Source organism: Mobula hypostoma, chromosome 3, assembly GCF_963921235.1.
Source record: "Mobula hypostoma chromosome 3, sMobHyp1.1, whole genome shotgun sequence".
NCBI lineage: Eukaryota > Metazoa > Chordata > Chondrichthyes > Myliobatiformes > Myliobatidae > Mobula > Mobula hypostoma.
Genome location: NC_086099.1, coordinates 194,094,533 through 194,111,941, shown reverse-complemented (window position 1 = coordinate 194,111,941; position 17,409 = coordinate 194,094,533). Strand labels below are relative to the sequence as shown.

General features: G+C 40.3%; 1 protein-coding gene across 3 annotated transcripts in view; it reads left to right on the top strand.

The window, feature by feature from the left end:
• LOC134344471 (rho GTPase-activating protein 12-like) overlaps positions 1 to 17,409 on the top strand; it is a 228,866-nt gene that overhangs the window by 34,310 nt on the left and 177,147 nt on the right. For all 3 annotated transcript variants that reach the window (XM_063044341.1, XM_063044339.1, XM_063044338.1), the window contains exon 2: positions 3,099 to 3,875. In XM_063044341.1, coding sequence (XP_062900411.1) covers positions 3,156 to 3,875 — 720 coding nt within the window. In that variant the 5' untranslated portion in view covers positions 3,099 to 3,155. The remainder of the gene's footprint in view (positions 1 to 3,098; positions 3,876 to 17,409) is intronic.

The window sequence follows — 17,409 nt, the reverse complement described above, 5'->3', positions numbered from 1 at the left end:
CCTCTCGCCTAGCCTCCTTAATTTGATTCCCACCCCCCAACCATTCTAGTTTAAAGTCACCTCAGTAGCCCTCGCTAATCTCCCTGCCAGGATATTGGTCCCCCTAGGATTCAAGTGTAGGAATAAGAGAACAGACTATTTTCTAAACAGGAGAAAATTCAAAAATCCGAGGTACAAAATGACTTGGGAGTCCTCTTGCAAGATTACGTAAATGGTTAATTTGCAGGTTGAGTTGGTGGTGAGGAAGGCAAACGCAATGTTAGCATTCATTTGAAGAGGACTAGAATAGAAAAGAAGGATTATAATCCTGAGGCTTTATAAGGCACTGGCGAGTTTTCATTTGGAGTATTGTGAGCAGTTTTGGTCCCCTTATCTAAAAAAGAATGTGCTGACTTTCAGAAGAGGTTCATGAGAATGATTCCGGGAATGAAATGCTTGTCGTAAGAGGAGTGATTGGCTCTGGGCCTTGATTCACTGGAATTTAGAAGAATGGTGGGGGGGCGGTGGGGGCGGGGGGGAAATCTCATTGAAACCTACCAAATGTTGAAAAGCCTAGATAGACTGGATGTGGAGAGGATGTTTCCTGTGGTGGGGGAGTCTAGGACTAGAGGGCACAGCCACACAATAGAGGGATGTCCATTTAGATTGGAGATGAGAAATTTCTTTCACCAGAGGGTGATGAATGTTTGGAATTCGTTGCGATAGGCAGCTGTGGAGGCCAGGTCATTGAAAGTATTTAATCAATAGGTTCTTGATTTATTAATGGGAGAAGGCAGGAGAATGGGGTTGAGAGGGAAATAGATCAATCGTGATAAAATGATAAATGATAAAATAATAAAATTAACCCTGTGCCAATTTGCACATGGCTTTAGTAACAATCCAGAGATTATTTTTTTTAATCTCTACTTTGTCCCTGTACTTTAGCACACCTTCTCTTATTTTCTCTGGCTCTTGTTTTTAAAATTGTATGAGTTAAAGATGATTTTGTTTAGAGGGTGAAAAATGTGATAAGTGGATGCTGTGTTAATACGGTGCAAGGCTTTGAAAGATGGTTTTAATTTACACTTTTGCTAATTACTATAATTTGAATTTGCCTCAAGTTGTGAAAACAAGCATCTTCTAAATTTAGCATGTACAATTAGAAACAATTTTCATGGATTTGTATCCACCCACTTTCACTGAAAGTGTGGTGTGTACTTGCTGACATTGCAGCTGATTTCAGATTGGTGATGCATAGTAACTCTGACGTGATATGTAGTTCCTTATGTGGCATTGGAGGTCTTGGAGGAGAGAATGTGCCTTTACATTGCTGTGGTGCTTGACTTCCTATCTTGTCTGTAGGCCATAGAGTACCTTACTAGGGGTTTCAATGATTAAATACCCCTTTCTCTTCCTAATGTGTAAGATTTATAGGTTGAGTGGCAGAGCAATTTGGGAGAAGTCTACAGAGAATTTACACTGGAAGTCAAAGCACAGACCATTTGGTTGCTGTTAGAAAGTACTTGCTGCAAAAGATGTCATGCATTCTTGTTCGTAAGTCTGGTTAGGCCACACTTGGAGTATTGTGTCCAGTTCTGGTCGCCTCACTATAGGAAGGATGTGGAAGCATTGGAAAGGGTACAGATGAGATTTACCAGGATGCTGCCTGGTTTGGAGAGCATGTATTATGATCAGAGATTAAGGGAGCTAGGACTTTGCTCTTTGGAGAGAAGGAGGATGAGAGGAGACATGATAGAGGTGTACAAGATAATAAGAGGAATAGATAGTGGATAGCCAGCGCCTCTTCCCCAGGGCACCACTGCTCAATACAAGGGGACATGGCTTTAAGGTAAGGGGTGAGAAGTTCAAGGGGGATATTAAAGGAAGGTTTTTTTACTCATAGAGAGTGGTTGGTGTGTAGAATGCACTGCCTGAGTCAGTGGTGGAGGCAGATACACTAGTGAAATTTAAGAGACTACTAGACAGGTATATGGAGGAATTTAAGGTGGGGGAGGGGTTATATGGGAGACAGGGTTTAAGGGTCGGCACAACAAGTGCTTGAAAAATATTTAAATAACAACAATCTTATAGTTATTGTTACTGCAATTGGAGTTAAATATGAGCAATACCAGTCCTTTTCAGCTCAAGATCCAATTGTGGCCTGGAGATTAGTTTCCAACAAAAATGGAAAGTTAATCTTGTATTTTAAATCTAAAAAAGTTACGAATACTTTATAAGTGAAATTGAAAATTAATTATGTTCGTGGCATAAACAGTATTTCTGGTGAATTATAAAAAATCAGATTTGACTACTCATTACAAGGTGTAAAACTGATTCATTTTTAGAAGAGTATTTTTGATTTTTTTTAAATTCTAAGATTACTTGTTAAGAATATCTTACTAGTGCAGGATCTGAAAATCGAGCTTTTAGAAATATGTTACTTTTTTAAGAGTATGTTTCAAGCAACTATAGCATTTAGTTCTCATCTGTTTACCATTAAGATTTCGTTGATCTTGTATTTCTGAATAAAGATGACAGTTCGTATCATCTAACTTTTTATATATAATCTTGCTTTATCAAGTTTATTCCTTTTTTTGTTTCCTTAATCTGTCTCAGTAATGTTTTGGGCTTTGTATTATCATTGCTTGAGGATTACATTGCAAATATTTTGAAGTAAAAATAGTTGAAGCTTTCAGTAGTTCAGAATTGATTTAATTCTGGAAGAAAATCAAGTGCTAGAAGGGCACAGCTAGTCAAGCAGCATCTGCGGTAAGAGAAAGCAGTTAATGTTTTGATTAATGACCATCACCATTACCTAAAATGTTAATTGTTTTCTCTTTACACAGATACTGCTTGCCTAAGTTCTTGCAGCATCACTGATCAGATTTCAGCCACTGTTTTACCTTTTCTATTTTGATCTAATTTTGACTGGGACAGAAACTAAAGTGCTATTCTATTCATTTTTTAAAATTGTTAATACACGGCTAAAGCTTACTAGTGATTTTAGATTTGTAATAACATTAATAATATCAGAATGCTGTGATGACCAGTATATTAAAGATGAGCAAGAAAGTAAATTTGTAATTAATATTTACTATTTTTTTTTCTTCTATCTTCAGTGAACAATTGGAATCACATCATGTGGATTACTGCCAGTTTCATTAAGCATTTTTGAAATGGCTGAGAAAGATCGAAAACCAGATGTACCTGTTGTTCCAGGGCAGGTGTATATTGAGGTGGAGTATGATTATGAGTATGAGGCAAAGGATAGAATAATTTCAATAAAGGAAGGTGAAAGGTATATCTTATTAAAGAAGACAAATAATGATTGGTGGCAGGTTAAGAAGGATGATAGTTCAAAGCCTTTTTATCTTCCAGCACAATATGTTAAAGAACTACCTCGTAAGGCATTAATGCCACCAGTGAAATGTGTACCCAGTTCTGTTAAAGCCAAATCTGCTAGTTTAGGTGCAGATGCCAAGCTACAGCAGGTGTCAAATGAAAATGTCTCCAAATCACCAGATTATATGAGTGCTTTCAAGTCCTCTATGGGGCAATTACAAATTAAGACATCATCAGAGAACCAGCCGACTAATCTGAACACCAGCCAAATACAAAACGAGGATCAGGTTCAAGGGATGGTCCATTTACATTCTGGAATCCAAAATAGTGTCAAAGCTGGAAGCCAGAGTCATGGACATGGTGAAGGTGAAACGCAGTATTCACGAATTACAGATCCAAACCGAATCCTGGTGCATTCACAGGATCTCGATGCAATGGAGGGAGATAAACTAGTTCATGAACATTCATCGGAATGGACGCCAGAGAGTTCAGAAAAGCATCAAGACTCTGAATCTGGAGATGAATGCAGTAGTAGTTCCACAGAGCAGCTACAGGTAGGAAGAATTCGATACTGTTAAGTAGATGATTTTATGGTAATTTTTATTTTTCTTTAAACGAGGATAAATGCTTTGCCACAGCATTTTTAATTGAATCTTGAACACTTTTTATGGATTTTTATGTTATTTCCTTCTTTTTTGTAATTTTTTATTGAATTTCATCTTCAAACAAACATTTCCATAAGATGTATTTCAGATACTGTACATGTATCATATAATCATATTTATCACAAATCTCCACATAATGTTTATCTGAGGTATACACTTATAGAAAGGAGAAGAAAGAAAGAACAATCGAAAGAAGAAAACTATGTACAGAGTAGGGAGTGATTTTTTTTTAACAACAATTCATTGACTTGTGAGAATAAAATCAGGCCTATGAGGTGTTATGTAGTTAAACCATTTTTTCCAGCATGAATAAAATTGTTCCAACTTATGATTAACAGATGCTGTTATCTTCTCCATTTTGTAAATGTCCATTGTAATTTCCATCCATACATTTAAAGTTGGGCTCGCCTATGATAACCATTTCCTGGTAAGGGTCTTTTTACCAGCCACCAGCAGTATATTCATTAAATACTTGTCTCTTTTCAACCATTCTTGAGGTATATACCCAATGTATATGGTCTTACTCTCTAAGGGTATTTCACATTTAAAAATGTCTTGTAGGGCATTATGTATCCCACTCCAATAGTCTTTGATAACGGGGCATTCCCAGAAAATATGATACTGGTTTGCATTTTGATTTCCACAATTTCTCCAGCAAGCAGGGGGGTTACTATCATAATGGGATTTCTGAGAGGGTGTAATAAAATATCTTCGCAAGTTTTCCCACGTGAACTCCCTCCATTTCTGTGAACTGGTACACTTCCATTGATACCTCCATATTGTCCAGTCTTCCTCATATTATTATCCCTCCTTCCTTCTCCCATTTTGTTTTAATGTATGAAGTCGAATGTGTTTTAAGATTTGACAAACTCTTATAAACGCTTGAAATTATTCTACTACCCGTTGTCTGAATTATATGCTTTCCTAAATAGCTCTATCAAACATGTACTTGCCTTGGTTACATTTTTAACCATCCTATTAACATACTGTCGCATCTGTAAATACCGGTAAAAGTCTTGTTTTTCTAATAAGTGTTTCTCTTCGAGCATTTCAAAACTGAACAGTGTTCCTTCTTTTATTATATTGCAAATAGCTGTTAGTCCTTCAGCTGTCCAGTCCTTAAATCTAGCATCCAGTTTATTCGGCGTAAAATCCGAGTCATATGCACACCATTTAAGAATTGCAATGTCTCTCTCTAGTTTATATTCTTTTATAATAGTTTTCCATATTTTAAGAGTCTATTTCAACCACGGGTTGTCAATATTATTTATGTAACTTTGTAGGTTGTTATCAGCCAAAATTGCCTGTATGGGGATGGAAAGTATCCTCTCCTCAGTGTTTTTCCATTGAGCGTCATATGATGGGTTGCACCAGTATATCACAGCTCTAACTGTGCTGCAGAATGATGATCTAAGAGAAGGTAGGCCCCATCCCCCCCTTTTCCTTGGCTAATTGCAAAGTTTTGAGACGAACCCTAGGCCTTTTACCTTGCCATATATATCTCAATAGCATCTTGTTCCATTCGTTGAATTGATTTTGGTTAATCTCTATTGGTAGGGTTTGAAAGAGATATAGTAGTCTGGGCAGTATATTCATTTTAATAGATTCAATCCTTGAACTGAGACCAAGAAAAGGAATTAAGTTTCATCTTGTTATATGTTCCTTAATTTTTTTTATATATAGGCTGATAATTTTGCCAAATCTTTTGGCATAATGATGCCCAAATATTTGACGGATTCTGTTTGCCATGCCCAAGGATATCTACTTTCAATTTCTCTTGGTGGGTTATAGTTATATGAAAGTAGTTGGGTTTTATCTATGTTGATCTTGTATCCTGATAATTGGCCACATTGGTCAAAGGATTGCATCAATTTAGGTAAAGAGTATGTTGGTTGCCCTAGACAGATCAAAGTGTCATCTGCGTAACAGGCCAGTTTATGCTCTCTCCCTTTAATAGTAATTCCCCTGATATCTTCATTTTGTCTGATGTATTGAGCTAATGGTTCCAGATAAAATACGAAGAGTAGCGGAGACCATGCAGAACCCTGTCTCGTGCCCCTTCCTAGGGTAAAACTATTAGATAAATATCCATTGATTTTAATCTTGGCAGTAGGATTGTCGTATAGTGCCTGTATAGTTTTAATAATTGTGTCATGTAGACCAAAACTATGTAAAACTCCGTAAAGAAAATTCCAATTAACCAAATCAAATGCCTTTTCTGTGTCCACGCTTATCACTATTGCTTCAATTTCATTTTTTTAATGTGATCCATAATGTGAAGTGTCCTTCGTATATTGTCTTGTGTTTGGCGTTGTTGTATAAAACCTGTCTGATCATTATGTATCAATGTGGGTAGAAACTCTTCTAATTGTTTGGCCATGATGGAGGTTAATATTCTATAATCCACATTAAGAACAGATGTTGGTCTAACTGACCCACACTCCATTTTATCCTTGCTGCCTTTCGGTATAGCTGAGATTATTGCCTCCTTCCAGCTGGGTGGCATTTGCGCCTGTCTTAGGACCCAGTTCAGTGTGGGGAGTAAAACAGGAATTAACTCACTTCAAACTCTTTATACCACTCTGCCGTATATCCATCTGATCCTGGTGACTTGCTTAATTTAAGCCTACTAATTGCAGTTTTTAGTTCAGCTTCAGTTATGTCAGCAGTCATTGTTCTATTTTGTTCTTTGCTTAAAGTGGGTAACTCTAAAGAATTCAGGAAGGTGTCAATTTGGGTTATGCTTCCCCCTGGAACTTGGAAATATAGAGTTTGTAAAACATTTCAAAAGCTTCTTGAATTTTAGTTAGCTTATTTTTTATCACTTTTGTTCTTGGATCCCTTATTCTATGAATTGTATTTTCTGCTATCTTTTTTTTCAGTTTCCATGCCAGTATTTTCATAGATTTAGATCCACTTTCATAGTGTCTCTGTTTCAGAAACATTAAATTTTTTCTAATTTCTTGTGTAGCCAAGCTATTAATTTCATTCCTAATTATTTAAATTTCCTCTAGTGTATCCTGTGCCAAACTCAATTTGTGTTTTTTTTCTAGTTCCTTCAGCTTATTTTGTAATGCCTCTGATATTTTATTCCTTATTTTTTCTTATATGAAGATATCGCTATAATTTTCCCTCTTAAGACAGCCTTCAGAGTATCCCACAGAATGGGAGGTGAAACCTCTCCATTATCATTGAATTCCAAGTAAAGACCAGTTTCTTTTTTAATTTATTCCTTAAAATAGGGGTCATTGAGTAGACTCCAATTTAGTTTCCAAATAGTATTCTTTGGTTGTAGGTCAAAATCAACCGATAAATATATAGGTTCATGGTCTCTTACATCTATTGTCCCAATTCCACAGGTGATTATTTTGTCTATCTTTTCCAAATGTCATAAAATAGTCTATTGTTGTATATACGGAATGGGGTGCAAATTAATGAGTGTAATCCCTTCTGTCGGGGAAAAGGTCCCTCCATATATCAATAAGACCAACATCCTCGAAGAGTGTTAACTTTCTTATGTAAGGACTTTGTTTCATAAGTTTTTCTATTGGAAGAGTCTAACTTTGGTTATAATTGTAAATTTAAGTCTCCCCCACATATCAAGAGACCTTCTGTTTCCGTATTATTAAAATAAAAATTATTAAAGTATTAGTAATTTTCTGGAAGAAACTAATATCACTTCTGGGGGTGCATATATATTCAATAAAGTAACTGGATTTCCATCCACATTTCCCCCTTACCAGAATATATCTGCCCTCCTTATCTCCCATTTCAAAATTTAGCTTGCTTGGGATGAGAATAGCAACTCCTCTTCTATACCCTGATTTATATGAGGAGAAAAACAAATTAATTTCTCTTCAATTTTCCATGCTCATTATCACTTAAGTGAGTTTCCTGTAAATATACTACATGGGCTTGTTCTTTTTTCATTTTTGATAGAATTTTACTGCGCTGACTGGATTCAACAGCCCACTGACATTAAAAGAAATGAATTTTACTTTGTCCTTAGCCATTTATATGTATTTATCTGTTAGTATATCATTGAAATTTGCTGAATATAACTTAATCGATCTACTCCCTGAACAAATAAGAGCCAAGAAGTGCGAATAATTAAGAAAAAAGGTAACAAAGGTGTGATTCCAAGGCTGGGGTCTCTAGATGACCCTGGGTTGGGCTAGAAGAAATGCCTAGCTGTGGGGAATAGCCGCTCCTACCTGTGAGTTGAGGCCCCCATTGCAGTACCTATAAAAGTAAGTAAAAGAAACTATGTCCATTACACAGAAATGATTTCCCTATGTATTCCTCCCATGTATATATTCTCATTTAGGTGGGGGAAAAAGGAATGAATAAATTAATTTAAAAAAATTGAGTAATATAAAATCCACATTATAATATGTATTTCTCGAGATAGGTATATCACCGTCTATTTTTGCTTCCGTTTAGTTTATCAGCACTTTTAAAGTTAGCCAAACCTTATGGCTCTTCTGGAGGAGGTGAGGGCTGCCCTCGGAGAACTGACAGTCCCTTCCTAATATCCTTCTCTCGTCCTGTTCCCGTCTCCTGCTTTCTAGGTTCTCTTACTATTTCCCAAGCAGATCAGAATAACTGCTCAGCCAGACTTTCCCTTGGTTTGCCCATGCTAATGAGCAGTCCTCTGTTCTTCATGTCTGTGGTCGCCTCCTCCACCGTCTGATATAATCGTATCCCTTCTTGGTAAAATACCCTCAGTTTAGCAGGGTACGGAGTTTGGAATTTAATCTTTTCTTGCTTTAATATTCGTTTCACTTCGGGATATTCCTTCCGTTTCTGTAGGACCGCCAGGGTGTGGGGGAGGTAATCATGATCGAAGTATATTAACTTCCCGTTCCAAAACACCTCTTCTTACCCCAGGCCCTTGGTAGAATCTCCACCTTGCTCTTGAATCGAAGGAATCTAAGTACTATTGAGCGTGGTTTACTTCCTCTGTCTCCGGAGGGCCGCGGGACGAGTGAACGATGTGTCCTCTCAATTTCAATCTCCATAGTTGGGGGAATCTCCAGCGCTTCCCACAGCAGCTTTTCTACAAAGTCTATCATCAACAATCCCTCTGCTTCTTCGGGAACATTGTAAACCCTGATATTTTTCCATCGCGATCTTCCCTCCTGGTCAAGCAATTTACTCTCCTGTTGATTTAATATTTTTATCGTCTTACTTAGTATCTGTTCCATGTTTTGCATGCGATCTTCCATCTTCTCAATTTGAGTCTCTGCAACCGCAATTTTCTGATTGATGTTGGCGAGCTCTGACTTGATGTCATTGAGTTTCTGTTTTATATCTTTTTGGACTTCCCTTATCTCATCCAAAATCCTTATCATATTTGCAGCTTCACCTGCACGAGGCCCAGCATCAGCTTTGCCACCACGCGCACATGTAGGACAGCTGCGTGTTAGAAACATAGAAACATAGAAAATAGGTGCAGGAGTAGGCCATTCGGCCCTTCGAGCCTGCACCGCCATTTATTATGATCATGGCTGATCATCCAACTCAGAACCCAGCCTTCCCTCCATACCCCCTGACCCCTGTAGCCACAAGGGCCATATCTAACTTCCTTTTAAACATAGCTAATGAACTGGCCTCAACAGTTTGCTGTGGCAGAGAATTCCACAGATTCACCACTCTCTGTGTGAAGAAGTTTTTCCTAACCTCGGTCCTAAAAGGCTTCCCCTCTATCCTCAAACTGTGACCCCTCGTTCTAGACCTCCCCAACATCGGGAACAATCTTCCTGCATCTAGCCTGTCCAATCCCTTTAGGATCTTATACGTTTCAATCAGATCCCCCCTCAATCTTCTAAATTCCAACGAGTACAAGCCCAGTTCATCCAGTCTTTCTTCATATGAAAGACCTGCCATCCCAGGAATCAATCTGGTGAACCTTCTTTGTACTCCCTCTATGGCAAAGATGTCTTTCCTCAGATTAGGGGACCAAAACTGCACACAATACTCCAGGTGTGGTCTCACCAAGGCCTTGTACAACTGCAGTAGTACCTCCCTGCTCCTGTACTCGAATCCTCTCGCTATAAATGCCAGCATACCGTTCGCCTTTTTCACCGCCTGCTGTACCTGCATGCCCACTTTCAATGACTGGTGTATAATGACACCCAGGTCTCGTTGCACCTCCCCTTTTCCTAATCGGCCACCATTCAGATAATAATCTGTTTTCCTATTTTTGCCACCAAAGTGGATAACTTCACATTTATCCACATTAAATTGCATCTGCCATGAGTTTGCCCACTCACCCAACCTATCCAAGTCACCCTGCATCCTCTTAGCATCCTCCTCACTGCTAACACTGCCACCCAGCTTCGTGTCATCCGCAAACTTGGAGATGCTGCATTTAATTCCCTCATCCAAGTCATTAATATATATTGTAAACAACTGGGGTCCCAGCACTGAGCCTTGCGGTACCCCACTAGTCACCGCCTGCCATTCTGTTGTACCTCTCTCTTCCATAGGCTCTGCAGTGATGCTTTTTTAATCCCCATTTTTCCCCCATTCTTGCCCCCCTTATCAATTCAGATATTTTTGAAAGATCTTATATTTGATGGATTAACGGGGCAAAATATGCGTTTTTCCAGAGGAGCTACTGATTTAAGCTGCCATTCTGAATGATGATGTCACCGAAACCCTCTTTATGTTATTTTCTGTTGTGATAATTGTGAACGCCCAAACAGCAACGATACATTTTTCTTTTGTTTAAACAACTTTACTTTCAATGTCTCCCTTCAATACCTGAGGGCTGGCATCTTTACATCCCACAATTCCTCTCCCTCCACACGCGCATAACAGGGAGAGTGTGCATGCGTACTAAATATTTACATAGTCCGGATGAACGGAACTCAACAATCTCCCATCCTTGTGTAACAAAAAATTTAATTTGAAAAAGATTTAAAAACAATTCAAATGTCCATTAGGATATGGGAATTAGTTCTAACCCTTGAATTTAATATAATTTTTAAGGTACCAAATGCCTTCACTAAGTGCCTTTAACAGCACGAGAGTTGGAGCTTCCTTTGCGAGACGGTCAGCTAGTTGTTCCTTCGTAGCTGATCATGACGTGGTAAATTTTCTGTGCTTGGACGAGTTCTATGATGCTGCTCATCTGTAGACAAAGCCTCTTTTCTGTAACTGACTTGGTGGATTTGATGACATCAGCCAAAGAGCAGTTGTCTGTGACACAACTTGTATGTAGACTGTCCTTTGGGTCACCACGGAAAACGTCAGAATAGAGTATGGCTTGAAACAGCATTGTCAATACCTTCAGACGTTGCGAGAGTTTCTCCTGCCAAAGTACTCTGTACAACGCTTCAGATCCATTTTGATTGCCAATAGAGAGGTGAAAATCTTCCCTCTTCCATCAGTGTAATCAAGTGTTCCCCTTGAGTTCCTCCATCAGGAAGATTTCCAAGTGAGGCATCACTAAGGACAATGAGCCTCACTGAGCTAGCTTTTCCAAGTGGTTGAAACTTCAAGACTACTCTTTCAGATTGAATTCTGCACACTATCTTGTTTTCCTCAAATAAAGTTTGTACTATGCATTTTTTGTGCTGGATGCCAAACTGCAGGCCTCAAACATGATGTCAGTTCTGCTCTGCCCTGCCTTCCATAGAATCTGACCTGCCTTTGACCTAAGTTGTTCAGCTTCAGCTTCACTGAGGAGTGCATCCTATTGTGTGGCATGTGAGGATTCCATGTGGATTGAGTGAAGATTCCTGATGTAGCTTTCTTGATGCAGCTGTACTATTCTGTCGACAGCAAGGCTGGTTATCCCTATATAGCAGAATTGGTCATGTTCCTCCCATCCAACCTGAAAGGCTGACTTTAACTGAGGAATAATTGTTGTGGCAAAGTTTTGTGAGCCTCCCCATATGAAATCATTTACATGACAGGCAAATATTCCAATCACACGATGTCCTGAATCTTTCTAGTAAAAAAAAACAGCTGGATCCACTTGTGACATCTTTCTACCTGTTTTTAACATTATTTCCTCAATCTTTTATACCAAAGTATGATGCATCTGTTAGACAATATACACACTTCTTGAGCTTCCAGTGTTCCTCCGCTTCTGGCTTCAGGAGGGGGTTTAATGTAAATGTCACGTGACAGCTCCATTCCTGTAAGAATGCGGATTTTACGTCCATGCAATGGGGTTGCCAATGCTTTTGACATATCACTGAGAGAAGTAGTCGGAGAGACTCTGATGCACATGTTTGTGAGTCTTTTTGGAGTTCTTTTATGTTCAGTTCCTCAAGACCTTTAGCCTCCAGGCATGCTTTTGGTGTAATTCCTGTCTAGGTTTCTTTCAGGGTGCACAGTGAAGTGCTTTTCATTTTTTGTCATTTTCCACAGAGTTCTGATGGTGTTCAGTTTATGCTTTGCGTAGTCTGGAATGATGCTCTTTGACATATGTACCTCCATGTCCCATGAATACTACGATTCCATCCTGACCAATGACATCTCCAGGACCTTCCCATTCTGCACAGTCTGCTCTTTTGTAATACACTTTGTCCCCTGTGTCATACTTGTCATTTGTAGGACAGACCTGTGCCCTCAGTTCGAATTCTCTGTGAACCCTCTGCTTCAGTGAAAGCCTTCCTTGATGCGTTCAGTGCTGAAATATGTTTCCCAACCCACTCACTCCTTGTAGTGCCCTCCAGAGCAGGTGGTCTGTTAAACAGAACAGAGGGAAGGTTTGGATTCTGGCCGAAGACCAATTGATATAGGCTGTAACCATGTACATTGTGCCTGGTATTCTTTGCCATAAGGGCTCAGTCCAGGGCTGTGTTCCGGTCACAGCCATTGCTTTTCTTTACGTCAGCATTATTTCAGTAAGTGTTTGATTGTGTCGCTCCTGAAGTCTATTACTCCAAGGATGATATGCAGTTGTTGTCTTTGTTTCAGTGTTAAAGTTCCCTGCCATATCTCTGAATTCATCATTATTAAATTCCCACAATTATCACTGAATACTTTACAAGGTGGGCCATGCACATTTATTCAGGAATGGATGAAATTTTTTTTACTATCTCTGAGGGACTCTTTTTATTTATGATGCTATTAGCTCTGAAATGTGTGAACTCATCAATGATGTGGCGATACATACTACTTGCTCCAATTCAAGTAGGTCAACGGCTACTATTTCATCGTATTCAGATGCTAGTGGCAGACCAACTGCAGGCTTGCGGTTTCCAATCTCTTGATGCATCTCATAGCTGTCAATTATCTGCTTTTAGTGGACAAATAATCTGCATCTTTGTTTTCTGAACTCTTTGAGCAGTTTCTGAAGTCGATCAATTAAAGAGTATCCAAACTGCTTGTGAAGTTTGAGCAACACTTTGCATTTCTCATCGATACTGCTACTACTACTACGTCGACTCAGTCCGAGGGGGCCGGCGTCGGGCACGATGACGGACTCTCCACTTTTCCCTCTCCCTCATCAGTGTGTTCAGTTCATCTACATTAGCCGCGCTGCTGTCTTCTAGGAGCGTGTTGACCATAGTCTTGGGAGGGTGCCCAGGGTTCGTCCTCCCGTGCTTGGGCTCCCATATGATGACTAGGGTGGCAGGTAGCTCGGGGTGGTGTAGACAGTGCCCCGCTAGTTGCAGTCTTCTCGCCTCGATTTTAGTGGAGAGCATTGGTAGGTTGTTATAGAGCTCAACGTTCGTCATGTGCTGTTGCCAACTCTCCATTGATGGTCATGTTTAGTGTGACAGTTAGTAATTCATTTTCACATTGGTTCGTAGTAATGGCTTTATCTGGAATGTTTGCATTCTGATGTCCAGATCTGTGAGCTCAAGAGACACTGGCTGTTGAAACATCATTGCTTGGTCATTCTTCACATCCAGTATTACTGCTGTTTTCTTTAGGGAAGATTTTCTCAAGAGTAATGGAATGTTCACTGGTACCACCTCCATTTCAATGTAACATTTCGTCTACCTTATTTTTGCAGGAATTTTCACTCTTTTGGTGGAGTGTACAATCTTTCCATCTCCAAATTTGAATGCTTTATTACAAGGTGTATCTGTGTTCACCAGTTTCTGCACTTGATTCTGGTTTCGTTCACTTACATAGCTTTCAAGCCATTTTTGTCCACGCACTGTGCGTGTGCATGCTGTATCAATAACAGCAGATCCTAGAGATTCTATCATCAAAATCTCTGTCTCCTCTGCATTAGTAAGTGATTCCTTCACAAATAATGTGACATGGCACTCTTGTACATCTTCAGATTTGTTATTTTCTTCAGTTAGCCTAACTTGTTTGGTTCTTTGAGGGCAGTTTCTTGCCCGGTGGTAAATACTTTGACGTACCGCACATTTCGATCTCCTGCTGTACTTACTGGTTTTGTGCCAGATTGTGGTACCCGTGTCTGGTTCCTCTGGGATCTAAGCTTGTGATTATGCAGTTTCCTGACTCAGACTAATTCTGACAGTTGACTTTGTGGCCTTTTCTCCAAAAATTCTCTTCAGTGATATTTTCATAGATGCAAATACAAATTCTGTGCATGCAATTAACACTAGCTGTCTGTCCTTTATGTCCAGACATTCAGTATCCAACAGTTTAAAAGCTAATACAGCATCAGGAAGATCCATTTGTACACTTACGCATGTAAGTGTACTTTTGTTCCAAATCAATACTATAATCAGCCATATTTTTAGAATTATCTCTATAAATTTTGTCAAAGTCTTCCTTCAAAAAACAGTCAAGCGTATTTATTAGTGTATTCATACTGTCATCTTGTTCAAGTTGTCCACCAAAATTCCCATTGCTGTCTCTCACTCTTCCCAAAAGTGACAGTGCAACAGCCAAGGCTTGCTTTGTCTCCTCCAGTTCCGTAACATGGGTCCATATTCCAATTTCATTTTTCCAGCTTTTGTAAGGCTTACTCTCTTCAAATGCTGGCAGGAACCTATAATTGGAAACCATTCTCTGCTGCCACTGTTAACGCCAAAACAGCAAGGACACGTTTTTCTTTTGTTTAAACAACTTTACTTTCAATTAAACTGTTCAATACCTGAGGGCCACCCCCTTTATATACCATAATTTCAATCCCTTCATATGCACACCTGCGTAACAGGGAGAGTGCGCATGCGTACCAAATACATAGTCCAAATGAACAGAACTCAATAATTCTTTTGTTCCTATGATTGATTAAAAAGAGACTATCAGGAATTTTGAAATATTATTTTTGCCATGTGTGAGTGTTTGATCTGATGCATTGTTTACATATCCATAGTAGCCCTAACCAAATCAACTTTAGAAACTACTTTATAGAGTATTCTAATATTGCTACATTGTCAATGAACTCTTAAGAGTGCATCCGTTTGGGTGTTGATTTATTTTAAATTGTGAAAATTAGAAATTCAAAGGCAACACATTTTAACTACAAATTATAATGTAGAATTTGTAGTCTTAATTTTATTTTGTAAATTAATTTTTTTGTTGAATATAATCCTGTAATCTGATATTTGCTCATGTTGTTGTTGTTGTTGTTCGTCCTTCGTAGTCGAAGATGACCATGGCTTCAAAATCAAATGGGAGATTGGTGGCTGTGGGTCCGGAGGTGACTGATGAGGCCAATCCGGGCCCTAAAGGCTTGCCCACATGTGGGACACAAGTGGGTGGGTGCTGTCGTGGCAGTGGATGCTGCTCGGGCCTTGCGCACAGCACGCTTACGTTGCACCTCAGTGATGCGCCTGACTTCAGCTGCACAGGCTCCTGTGGTGATCTTGCTGCGCCAAGCTGGACGGTCGAGGGCAAGCGTCTCCCACGTGTTGATGTCGACACCCAGGCCTTTGAGGGACGCTTTGAGGCAGTCTTTATAACGTTTCTTCTGCCCCCCGACTGAGCGCTTGCCCTGACACAGTTCTCCGTACAGCAGCTGTCTGGCATTCTGACCACATGTCCAGTCCACCTGGCTTGGGCTTTCAGCAGGAGGATGTAGACGCTGCAGAGCCCAGCTCGATCCAGGATTTCCGTGTCGGGAACTTTGTCCTGCCACCTGATGTGGAAGAGTCTGCGGAGACAGCTCAGGTGAACGTGGTTGAGCTGTTTAGTGTGTCTGCTGTAGACAGTCCAGGTCTTGCTGGCGTAAAGGAGGGTGGTAAGGACCACTGCACAGTCGACCTTCAGCTTGGTGGTAAGGCTGAGTCCTCTCCGCTCCCAGACGTTCTCACGGAGTCTCCCAAAGGTGGCGCTGGCTTTGGCAATCCTGTTGTTGATCTCAGCTTCTATGTTCACTGCGCGAGAGAGTATGCTGCCCAGGTAGGTGAAGTTGTCGACTGCCTGGAGGTTCTGGCCCTTTACCGTGATGCGCGGCTTCTGGTATGGCTTTCCTGGGGCAGACTGGTACATAACTTCGGTCTTTTTGGTGCTGATAGTGAGACCGAAGTTGTTGCAAGCTTGTGAGAAGCAGTCCATTTCACGCTGCATCTCCTGCTCTGTGCTGGCGTTGAGTGCGCAGTCATCAGCAAACAAGAAGTCTCTGATGACAGTCTCTTGCACCTTTGTAACTGCCTGCAGGCGCCTAAGGTTGAACAACCTGCCGTCAGTCCTGTACCTGACGTGGATTCCTTCTTTGTAGTTGCGGAAGGCATCTGTCAGCATGGCAGAGAATACCATACTGAACAGAGTTGGGGCAAGAACGCAGCCTTGTTTGACGCCATTTGTCACTGGGAAGGCCTCGGACTCGTCGCCGTCATCCAGAACTTTCACCATCATACCGTCGTGGAACTGCCGGACGATTGTGATGAACTTGCTGGGGCAGCCAAACTTCTCCATGATCTTCCACAAGCCTTCTCTGCTGACCGTATCGAAAGCCTTGGTTAGATCGACAAAGGTCATGAAGAGGTCGCTGTGTTGCTCCTGGCATTTTTCCTGGAGTTGGCGCGCAGCAAAAATCACGTCCGCGGTCCCACGTTCAGCCCAGAAGCTGCACTGGCTTTCTGGGAGCAGACCTTGCTCAAGATGTTGGAGAAGGCGGTTGAGCAGGACAGCTGTGAAAAAAGGGCCCGAAGGATCATTGGGGACCCGATTCACCCTAACCACAAATTGTTCCAGCTGCTACCATCCGGGAAACAGTAGCGTAGCATAAAAGCCAGGACCAACAGGCTCCGGGACAACTTCTTCCATCAGTCCATCAGACTGATAATCGCACGCTGATCTGAGACTATTTCGATGTTACATTTACTGTTCAAAAATAATTTATAATAAATAAATTACTATGATTGCACATTGCACATTTAGACAGAGATGTAACATAAAGATTTTTACTCCTCATGTACGTGAGGGATGTAAGAAATAAAGTCAATTCAATCATCTGCAAACATGGCGACAAAGCCATCTATTCCATCATCCAAATCACTGATACACAGCAAAAAAAGCAGTCCCAACA